This window comes from Oncorhynchus nerka, linkage group LG13 (assembly GCF_034236695.1).
Source record: "Oncorhynchus nerka isolate Pitt River linkage group LG13, Oner_Uvic_2.0, whole genome shotgun sequence".
In the NCBI taxonomy this organism is placed as follows: domain Eukaryota; kingdom Metazoa; phylum Chordata; class Actinopteri; order Salmoniformes; family Salmonidae; genus Oncorhynchus; species Oncorhynchus nerka.
The window spans coordinates 23,302,174-23,314,609 of record NC_088408.1 but is presented as its reverse complement, the minus strand read 5'-3'; the positions used below and the strand labels follow the sequence as shown (position 1 = coordinate 23,314,609).

The 12,436-nt window shown below is 42.9% G+C and overlaps 1 protein-coding gene across 1 annotated transcript in view; it reads right to left on the bottom strand.

Annotated features, from left to right (window-relative positions):
- LOC115139223 (kelch-like protein 29) overlaps positions 1-12,436 on the bottom strand; it is a 436,865-nt gene that overhangs the window by 393,898 nt on the left and 30,531 nt on the right. The window contains 1 exon segment of the mRNA XM_029676375.2: positions 8,790-8,858. Coding sequence (XP_029532235.2) covers positions 8,790-8,819 — 30 coding nt within the window. The 5' untranslated portion in view covers positions 8,820-8,858.

Below are 12,436 nucleotides of genomic sequence, written 5' to 3'. Positions count from 1 at the left end.
ACTCAATTCCCTACATTTGATTTAACTAGGCAAGTCAGTTAAGAACAAATTCTTATTTTCAATGATGGCCTAGGAACAGTGGGTTTAACTGCCTTGTTCGGGGGCAGAACCGCAAGTTTTACCTTGCAAGATCAAATCCCAGAGCTGACAACTTCTCAGATACTAGTTCAAAGTTCTAACCACTAGGCTACCTGCCACCCTTATTTTGACCAGAGTCCATAGCTCTGGTCAAAAGTACACTATATAGGGGAAAGGGTGCCATTTCGGACACAAACTATGCATCAACGACACAATGGCTTTTCTGTACTGTATTTTTCTCTTTCCTAATTGTACTTGATGTGAATTAGCAGCGACATCAAAATGACTTCTTGGGGTGGTTGGTGATTTAAGTGCTCACTTAAACTACTACAGTACTGATATACAGGGCTTTGGGCACTTGGAAAAGCGCTAAATAAATCAAGTCCATTATCATCGATAAGCAAGCAATCACACTAGGTACTGCTCTGTTACGCACACAGTATTTATTCCCTCACAGCCTGTTACGAATCCCTTTTGGCCCGACAGTCTAGGGGGGATGGTAATGAGACCCGTAACATAACTCATGCAAATTATTATTGTGACAAAGTAAAAAAGTGTGAACGAAATAACCACGACAACAGAAATCTACCGTCAAACTCCAGGTTTATTTATAAACACACGGTAATGGGGGGAGCAGGAAAAGGGGCTGAGCTGGACCCAAGGAAAGAAACAATAAGTATTCAAAAACACCCCTAAGCTAGACTAGCCTACTTTAACAACAGCTAACTAACCAAAAATACAGTGGGTGGTCCGCCCAGTTCTAACTAGTGTTTTTAACAAAGTTCACCTACGGGTAGTGTATGCCCATGGGCGACTTGTCTTGGTTTCCCCCTTTTCCCACCAGCAACAAACAAAAACCATAACCAAAAACAATACTCACAGGTGATGACAAAGTGCTATGGAGGTGCTCAAACAAAAGAGAGGTTAAGACACAAAGCGAGAGTGAAACACAGAGACCTACAGACATGGCATTTACAGAGAGATTGAGCTAGAGATTGAGCTAGAGATTGCTCCAGAGCAAACAAATGATGGGGGTTTTAAACCATGGGGAAGGAACTGTGATAGGGTAGGAAATAGGAGGAGGTGTGTCTTCTGATTGATGATTGATTGTTGACTGATTGGGGAGTGATGATTTTCACCTGTGAGGGGAGAAGGAGAGAAAAGAAACACACACACAGGATACACACACACACAGGATAACTGTATCCGTAACACAGCCACTTCCTCTTGAGCCACCACCATTCTGCCCACCACTGCAACTGGACATAGATTCCAGTGAGGAAATCAAACAGGGCACAACAGAGAAAAAGGTTCCACTCAGCACTCCACAGCTAGATACTGTACATTCACACATCCAGGTGTCAAATGGATTGAGGTTTCGCCATTTTAATGTTTCCCTGCTTTAGATCACAGCTATAATACACATTCAGTCATTGCAACCACCCACTGAAATGCACTTAACACAAAAACCCAGCAGGCAACAAAAAGTGATGCAACATATAGATGAATAACTATGGATAGTGTTGTGGGTTTAGTTAATTTCCCGTTAGATGGTGTTAATGCTAAAGCCTGGTTGGTACCTAACGGATGTTGAAGAGGCTGACGCTGAGGGTGATTATACTGTGTGTTTCAGCAGTTCCTTCACAGATATTAAGCTCAATGGCACGGGTGAGATGTCACGCTGTGACCCCTGCTGTGTGCTCTGTCCCCAGGGGTCTCCACTCCCCGCATGACCACCTGACGCCCCCCACTGGGCGCAATGTCTTAATCACTCGGCTGAGAGACAGTGCTTCAATGTTTAGGTCTCGGGAATCATCAGTTTGTGTGTGTTGCAGTCTGTGTACAGTGTGTGAGTGCGAGCTCAGGCTTCAAATTAGTGGAATGCTTTTATTTTGACAATGGATGTGTAGGCAGGGAGAGATAGTTTTACTGCTAATGACCCAGAGTTCACACACACACACACACACACACGATGCCCATGTCTTTAGAATCATTATATTTTCTGCTTTGCAGACACCTTTACAACAGACAACCCTAAGGTTATTCTGTCAATACAGCTAAGAACCTCACTGAGCTGAATGAAACACCCTTCCTAAGTGTACAGGAGACATACATTTCCACTGTCGTTAGCGGGTGAGGGGAGCCTACCAGAGTACCCCTACCTAACCGGATTATACAGACGCCAGTACCCCTAGCTAACCGGATTATACAGAAGCCAGTACCCCTAGCTAACCGGATTATACAGAAGCCAGTACCCCTAGCTAACCGGATTATACAGAAGCCAGTACCCCTAGCTAACCGGATTATACAGAAGCCAGTACCCCTAGCTAACCGGATTATACAGAAGCCAGTACCCCTAGCTAACCGGATTATACAGAAGCCAGTACCCATAGCTAACCGGATTATACAGAAACCAGTACCCATAGCTAACCGGATTATACAGAAACCAGTACCCCTACCTAACCGGATTATACAGAAACCAGTACCCCTACCTAACCGGATTATATAGAAACCAGTACCCATAGCTAACCGGATTATGCAGAAACCAGTACCCATAGCTAACCGGATTATACAGAAACCAGTACCCATAGCTAACCGGATTATGCAGAAACCAGTACCCATAGCTAACCGGATTATGCAGAAACCAGTACATCTCTAGCTAACCCAGGAGGGTGATTCTATTAGGCCGATAACTGCCTGGTGTCACTACGCAAACAAAAACAGTGAGGATGATTACTGCAAAAGGTGCATTGTCAACTCAGCAACAAACAAAAAAACTTTTTCAAGACCATGTATTTCAAAGATAATTCGTAAATATCCAAATAACTTCACAGATCTTCATTGTAAAGAGTTTAAACACTGTTTCCCATGCTTGTTCAATGAACCATAAAACATTAATGAATATGCACCTGTGGAACGGTCATTAAGTCCCTGCTCATTTGCGTGAACGTGCCTTAGGCATGCTGCAAGGAGGCATGAGGACTGCAGATGTGTCCAGGGAAATAAATTGCAATGTCTGTACTGTGAGACGCTTAAGACAGCGCTACAGGGAGACAGGACAGACAGCTGATCATCCTCGCAATGGCAGACCACGTGTAACACCTGCACAGGATCGGTAAATCCGAACATCACACCTGCGGGGACAGGTACAGGATGGCACCAACAACTGCCCAAGTTACACCAGGAATGCACAATCCCTCCATCAGTGCTCAGACTGTCCGCAATAGGCTGAGAGAGGCTGGACTGAGGGCTTGTAGGCCTGTTGTAAGGCAGGTCCTCACCAGACATCACCGGCAACAACGTCGCCTATGGGCACAAACCCACCGTCGCTGGACCAGACAGAACTGGCAAAAAGTGCTCTTCACTGACGAGTCGCAGTTTTGTCTCACCAGGGGTGATGGTCAGATTCACATGTATCATCCAAGGAATGAGCGTTACACCGAAGCCTGTACTCTGGAGCGGGATGGAGGGTCCGTCATGGTCTGGGGCGGTGTGTCACAGCATCATCGGACTGAGCTTGTCGTCATTGCAGGTAATCTCAACGCTGTGCATTACAGGGAAGACGTCCTCCTCCCTATGTGGTACCCGACGTGACAATGCCACCAGTCATACTTCTCGTTCTGTGCGTGATTTCCTGCAAGACAGGAATGTCAGTATTCTGCCTTGGCCAGCGAATAGCCCAGATCTCAATCCCATTGAGCACGTCTGGGACCTGTTGGATCGGAGGGTGAGGGCTAGGGCCATTCCCCCCAGAAATGTCCGGGAACTTGCATGTGCCTTGGTGGAAGAGTGGGGTAACATCTCACAGCAAGAACTAGCACATCTGGTGCAGCCCATGAGAGATGCACTGCAGTACTTAATGCAGCAGTGGCTGCAGTAGACACTCACTTACTTTTGACCACCGACACATTATTACATTTCTGTTCGTCACATGTCTGTGGAAGTTGTTCAGTTTGTCTCAAGTTGTTGAATCTTATGTTATGTTCATACAAATATTTACACATGTTAAGTTTGCTGAAAATAAACGCAGTTAACAGTGAGGACGTTTCTTTTTTTTGCTGAGTTTACAACTGAAACATTACCGTCTTAGTGTGGTTTGGTTTAACATGGCCACACACACACCTTATTTTACTTTCCATCTCAAAAGACAAGCATTAAAGCATTTCATTTTGTTCATATGACACATCTACTTCTATTTATCTCAGAAAAATTAAATACTGGAGATGTTTACTTTACGATCATAGGAACGTCGCAAAGTGGTGAACCATGACGTACTACCTTGTCGCAGACCTCTTCCCCTCCCTCGGATATGAAAAGCCAGCTGACATTTACTCCTGAGGTGCTGACCTGTTGCACCCTTTTTAACTTAAGGTATAGGGGGCAGCATTTTCACTTTTGGATAAATAGCGTGCCCAATTTCAACTTCCAGCTACTCATGCCAAAAATATAAGATATGCATATTAATAGATTTGGATAGAAAACACTGAAGTTTTTAAAACTGTTTGAATAATGTCTGTGAGTATAACAGAATGTATGTAGCAGGCAAAACCCAGAGGACTAACCGTTAAGATTTCTTTTTTTTTAGGTCTGTCTGTTCAGTGAGTTCTCATTGGGAAAGAATATTTCTTAGGAACTTGTTTTCAGTTCCTACCGCTTCCACTGGATGTCACCAGTCTTTGGAATTTGGTTGAGGTTATTCATTTGTGCAATTAAGAAGTATGGCCATCTAGGAACTACGTAACACTGTTGAGAGTTGCGCAAGACTTGAAAAGTAGCTTGGTTTGTTGTCTTCCTGTATTGAACACAGACCAGTCTTCAATTTGATTGATTATTAACGTTTACAAATACCTAAAATTGTATTACAAAAGTAGTTTGAAATGTTTTGGCAAAGTTTACAGGCAACTTTTGAAATATTTTGTAGTAACGTTGCGCAATTTGGAAGCAGTTTTTTTCTGGATCAAACGCGCCAAATAAATGGACATTTTGGATATATATGGACGGAATTAATCTAACAAAAGGACCAATTGTGATGTTTATGGGACATATTGGAGTGCCAACAAAAGAAGCTCGTCAAAGGTAAGGCATGTTTTATATTTTATTTCAGCGTTTTGTGTAGCGCCTGCAGAGTTGAAATATGCTACCCTCTGTGTTTACTGTTGTGCTATCATCAGATAATAGCTTATGCTTTCGCCAAAAGCCTTTTTAAAAATCTGACATGTTGGCTGGATTCACAATGATTGTAGCTTTAATTTAGTATCTTACATGTGTGATTTAATGAAAGTTTGATTTTTATATCATTTTATTTGAATTTGCCGCGCTGCATTTCCCCTGGCTTTTGGCCAAGTGGGACGCAAGCGTCCCCTATACCATAATAAGTTAACCACTGATCATCATCATCATCTACAGTATGAACATCTTGAAGAACTATCCTGCCTTAATGGTCATGTACTCTTATAATCTCCACCCGGCACAGCCAGAAGACGACTGGCCACCCCTCAGATCCTGGTTCTTGCCTTTCTAGGGAGTTTACTAACCACCGTGTTTCTGCGTCTGCATTGCTCACTCTTTGGGGTTTTAGGCTGGATTTTTATAAAAGCACTTTGTGACATCTGCTGATTGAAAGTTTAAACATTTTACTGTTTTGTTTCGGTTTGCTTTATTTGTACATGACAATGTTATATTTGGAAGGGCTCCAGCTTCAATCTCCGCAGTCTTTTATACCCATTGATCCGAAACCAGGCAACCAGTTCTGCACCTGAGAGGTCCAGCCCCCCAGTGAGAAGGCTCTGGGGTGTGGAGGTGGATCGCAGCACACAGCCGAGTGAATATCACACACACACGTCCCCTACATATCCCTCGGGGGGGGGGGGCAGCCTGGTGACCTCGCTCTGGGATCAAAGGTGTGTGTCATTTTAATCAGGCAGCCCAGTGGGCGACCCCATTAATTCAATTCCATTTCATCAGCAGTGTGTTGGTCACCAGAGGGGACAACACATTCCTGGGGTTCTCTGGACCAGCAGTAATCCCCTCTCTTAATGATTCGAGACCAGACACTAAACCCATCATTTCTTAGTGCCTGGCTGCAGTTGTTTTGCAAGGTCTTTGTAGGGATGAGTTGAAAGACAGATTTGTTAAGTAATTTAAGCAATCTGACCCACCACCAATTAAACCAATGGCATACAGTAGGTGTACATATACAAGCACATGCGGTATTACAGGATCAAGTGGTGTAATTTAACACTAGAACCGCTGGGCCTCGAGGGACCCCCCTTTCAAGCTAATGGAGCAATCATTCGGACTTCAACATTCTAACAGTGTAATTAATACATGCTATCGCAAAAATAATTAATACATTTTATTTCAAATAAAAATAGTAAACACAAACCAGTCAAGTGGTCAATCAATTTTATTAGTAGAGTGCCTTTGTTACAACTATGAAACAGAAAGCATAGGTGTTGGAACACGGCAACAGCTTATTTTTACAACGACAAAATTAAAAATAAAATAAAAACAATACTACAACCAAGACGCAGTCAATTAAGGAAACATCAGAATATAGCCTGAACATCATTAATGGCAAGTGTGATTGATAAAGTGAAAATCAGCACAAAGCAATAATTTAATTAATATAAATTGTATTTCAATGATCTGTTATCCTTGTCCTAACAGTCGACACAAATCTTTGTCACTTTCACATTGACATAGGCCTACCTTTGTTTGGTTGTAATGTGTAACGGTCTCCGGTTCTCTCTTTGCGTCCCCATCGATGGCAACTGTCGGATGCATGATTCTCATGACAGAAACGTTCTTTCTTGCCTTGCTTTGGTAAAGTGTGAGTGTTGTCTTGTCATTCTTCAGCACCATTGTGGAGTACAACGGCTGTGCAGGTCCCTTATTGAGGGAGAGAACTTCCGTCTCACTTTGCTCATGGTGCAAACAGGGCTTGTTTCTTTGCAAGCAACTTGTTCGCCAGTGATGTACAGAAATTGTTCATGACATTTCTCGCCTTGCCAATGTAAGGTTCCACAAGCCTCATCACCACATTCTCTGACGCTTGCTAACCTGCTGCGGATCTTTTCCCAGATATGGAAAGACTTTCAGCATGTACAATTATGCACGCTCTCACTGTGTAGCCTGCTCCATGTAGGTCAACATAGACTGATAAGACTGCTTGGATTCGGTGGACTGATATCGGGTACACACCATTAAGATTTTAATTAGAATGGTTCAATTTCACAATTGGTGATTACATAATTATGCATCGTACCCCTCGCTCATGAAATCATACTTTACTTAATGTATTTCATCTGTTGTTATACAGGATGGTGTGAAATTAGTTTCAGTATAGTTTAGGTTCAGATTCAAAGTAATTATCGGGGTGATTACCAAATGAACACTTTCAGCTGTCGGAGGAGTAGAGCAGGCCCTAAAGTCAGGGAAAGGTGGGGCAACCGGGGAAACCATTAAAAAAAAGTAAAACATGCCCTCCTAAAACTGGTTAGAACTCCAGTTCTGTTTGTGATAAAGATTCTAACAACGACAGTGTGTTATATAGACTTATTCATGAAAAGTCAAGAACGGAGGGGGGTATGACTTAAATGGCAGCGTAATACTTTTTATTTTTATTAATGAGCAGTCAAAATACAGTAACTGCATCAGTGGTTCTAGTGTTAAGTCTAATGACCAAACTCACAGCTAATATTTAGAGCAAAACTCATTGTGCTTCTTCTTGCTGTTCCAATACAGAAGATACAGCACTGGGTATTGGTCTGTCATTTTCAATGTATCTGATCCTGAACAATTACTTTAACCATTCAAAACTCAACTTCAATAGCTCACAAATGGCTCAAATATAATTTTAAAAAGGATCAATTTATTTAACAATCCTCAGACACCAAAATAGAGCTATACTATGCAATTACCATCAGTCAGACATTTGACAAATCAGATATTTCCATGTTTGTTTGAAAACGGTACACTCGACTGCATCAGATTACCTAGCCTCTTTTAGAATCCAAGAGGGAAACACTTACTCTGGTCTCTACCATGTAGGCTCAGCATTCCCCAACAGTCAGAATGTTGAACAAACTTAATTTCAACTGCCGATTTTGTCCCTACAGAGGTAATTGGGACAAAAAATCCACAGGGAAGTGTTATCAGCCACACCTTCAGTATACTGGTCTGTATATCAGTGTTTCGCAAGCGACAAACACTTGCACAATATGGCCGAGCATAATACAACGTTGTCCCACGCAATCGGCAGGCGAATTTCCCAATCACTTCCAGTCGATTGCGAGGAAATTTGCGTCGGTCGACCACTTTTCGTTACATTCGGCTATTGTTTACATATTGTGCATCACGTGCAATGCGTCAGGAGAATTAATACATGCGGCAGAACCTACCGGCTCTGCAAAAAGTCAGGTAAACAACATTTTCCTGTGGATAGCTCATTTTCACCTAGCACCGTCAAAAGGACCAACCGCATGGACAACCGGTAAAGTATGTATAAATATTTAACATTCTGGCTTGTAGAAACCATTACATATTTTTTTAGACAGACTTCTTTCAGACTGAATATCCATGGGGTAACCATGGTAACAGTCCGATGTTTAGGCAACAGATTTCCTAGTTATTTGGTATACAGCCTTTGTGGGTTGTTTTTCTCCTGACATCATCAATTGTTTATTGGTGCATTTGATAGCTTACCATACCTTAGGTCTCTGGTGGATGGCGATTCTCATCACAGACAAATTCGATCTTTTGAGTATTCCCGTCTACACCTGCGAAAACAAAGTATTGGTGAGAAAAGGGAAATACACTCACTGACAATTAGCATCAGTCTCATGCCCCCATCATCCATCTATCCTAAATAGGTTTATTTCAAAATCAGACAGTTCACTCACAAATCAAATAACATTTTATTGGTCACATACGCATGGTTAGCAGATGTTAAATGCGAGTGTAGCGAAATGCTTGTGCTTCTAGTTCCGACAGTGCAGTAATATCTAACAATTTCACAACAACTACCTCACACACACACGTGTAAAGGGATGAATAAGAATATGTACATATAAATATATGGATGAGCAATGGCAGTGCGGCATAGGCAAGATGGAGTAGACGGTATAGAGTACAGTATATACATATGAGATGAGTAATGTAGGGTATGTAATCATTATATAAAGTGGCATTGTTTTAAAGTGACTAGTAATACATTTATTACATCCAATTATTAAAGTGGCTAGAGTTTGAGTCAGTATGTTGGCCTTGAGATTGAAAAACAGCTTCCGTCTCTCGATCCCAGCTTTGATGCACCTGTACTGACCTCGCCTTCTGGATGGTAGCAGGGTGAACAGACGGTGGCTCGGGTGGTTGTTGTCCTTGATGATCTTTTTGGCCTTCCTGTGACATCGGGTATTTTAGGTGCCCTGGAGGGCAGGGAGTTTGCCCCCGGTGATGCGTTGTGCAGACCTCACTACCCTCTGGAGAGCCTTATGGTTGTGGGCGGAGCAGTTGCCGTACCAGGTGGTGATACAGCCCGACAGGATGCTCTCGATTGTGCATCTTTAAAAGTTTGAGAGTATTCAGTGGAAAGCCACATTTCTTCAGGCTCATGACCTTGACGAGGCGGTGTTACGCCGTCTTCACCACGCTGTCTGTGTGGTTGGACTATTTCAGTTTGTCTGTGACGTGTACGACGAGGAACTTGAAGCTTTCCACCTTCTCCACTACTGTCCCATCGATGTGGATAGGGGGGTGCTCCCTCTGCGGTTTCCTGAAGTCCACGATCAACTCCTTTTTTTTGTTGATGTTGAGTGTGAGGTTATTTTCCTGGCACCACACTCAGAGGGCCCTCACCTCCTCCTGTAGGCCATCTTGTCGTTGTTGGTGGTAATCAAGCCTACCACTGTAGTGTTGTCTGCAAACTTGATGATTTAGTTTGCAATGTGCATGGCCACACAGTCATGGGTGAACAGAGAGTACAGGAGTAGGCTGAGAACGCACCCTTGTGGGGCCCCAGTGTTGAGGATCAGCGGGGTGGAGATGTTATTTCCTACCCTCACCACCTGGGGGCGGCCCGTCAAAGTCCAGGACCCAGTTGCACAGGGCGGGGTTGAGACCCAGGGTCTCGAGCTTAATGGCGAGTTTGAAGGGTACTATGGTGTTAAATGCTGAGCTGTAGTTAATGAACAGCATTATTACATTAGGTATTCCTCTTGTCCAGATGGGTTAGGGCAGTGTGATTGCGTCATCTGTGGACATATTGGGGCGGTAGGCAAATTGGAGTGGGTCTAGGGTATCAAACGAGGGATGCTGTCTGGGCCAGCAGCCTTGCGAGGGTTAACACATTTTAAATGGTTTTACTTATGTTGGCCACGGTGAAGGAGAGCCCACAGGTTTTGGTTGCGGGCCGTGTCAGTGGCACTGTATTGTCCTCAAAGCGAGCAAAGTTGTTTAATTTGTCTGTGAGCAAGACGGTGTCTGCGACGGGGGCTGGTTCTTTTTGTAATCCGTGTTCGACTGCAACACACGTCTCGTGTTTGAGCCGTTGAATTGCGACTCTACTTTGTCTCGGTATTGACGCATAGCTTGTTTGATTGCCTTGCGGAGGGAATAGCTACACTGTTTGTATTCAGTCATGTTTCCGGTCACCTCGCCATGATTAAAAGCAATGGTTCACACTTTCAGTTTTGCCCGAATGCTGCCATCAATCCACGTTTTCTGGTTGGGGAAGGTTTTACAACATCACCGATGCACTTGCTAATAAACTCACTCACCGAGTCAGCGTATACATCAATGCTGTTATCTGAAGCTATCCAGAACATATATCCCAGTCCACATGATCGAAGCAATATTGAAGCATGGAATCCGATTGGTCGGCCCAGCGTTGAACGGACCTGAGCACGGGTGTTTCCTGTTTTAGTTTCGGTCTATAAGGCTGGGAGCAACAAAATGGAGTCGTGGTCAGATATTCCGAAAGCTGGGCAGGGGAGGGCTTTGTATGCGTCGTGGAAGTTAGAGTAGCAGTGATCCAGAATGCTGCCAGCTAGAGTCGCGCATTCCATATGCTGATAAAATTTAGGGAGCCTTGTTTCAGATTAGCTTTGTTAAAATCCCCAGCTACAATAAATGCAGCCTCAGGATATATGGTTTCCAGATTACCTAGAGTCCAGTGAAGTTCTTTCAGAGCCGTTGAGGTATCTGCTTGGGGGGGGGGGGGATTATTATAACCGAAGAGAATTCTCTTGGTAGATAATGCTGTCGGCAAACCCATTGGATCTTGCAGTAAATTCAATCAAAAACACATTCTAATCTTTATTGTGCAGTGCAGACAAATTAAAACCTGTGTGAGATAGTACACTACAGCTAAACCTGACAGATAAACTGACCGAGCATGTGCGCGCGGAGGCGTGTATGTGTGTACGGTTGGGTACGTGAGTGTACACACATTTAGAGAGGTCAATGTTAGACCAGACAGATAAGGTCAGTGTGGAAGCATGGCTGGTATTGAATTATTTTAAGGAGTACCAGGAACACCCGATACAGGTTAGTGGTGTTACTCACCGGTACACCATCCAACGCCAACAATTAATATTACATTTACACCCAAAACAGTCTGTTGCATTTAGAACTGAAGGACCTGATGTTTTAGCATTTATCACAAATCCCATGCAAGTCATGGTACCTACAAGCAAGCTCCAAAAGTAGAGAAAGTGACAAATGTTTTGTTTTGGCTCTGTACTTGAAATGATAGAATGACTGAGGTTAAAGTGGAGACTGTCAGGTTTAATTTGAGGGTATTTTCCTCCATATCGGGTGAACCGTTTAGAAATGACATCCTTTTTTGTAGTCCCCCCATTTTAGGGGACCAAAAGTATTGGGACAAATTCACCTGTGTGTATTAAAGTAGTCAAGTTTAGTATTTGGTCCCATATTCCTAGCACACAATGACTACATCAAGCTTGTGACTCTACACACTTGTTGAATGCATTTTCTGTTTGTTTTGGTTGTGTTCGATTTATTTTGTGCCCAATATAAATAATGTATTGTGTCATTTTGTAGTCACTTTTATTGTAAATAAGAATATAATGTTTCTAAAGACTTAATGTGGATGCTAACATGATTAGGGATAATCCTGAATGAATTGTGAATAATGATCAGTGAGAAAGTTGAGGCATACATATCATACCCCCCCCAAAATGCTAACCTCCCGTTATTGAAATGGTAAGAGGTTAGCATGTCTTAGGTCATGTACAAATCATCTAAGTGACTTTATTTAGCTACACTTTAGAATGATTTGGACATTTATGTGCAAAAAAAATAATTATATATACATATGTACCATGCCATGCATAGA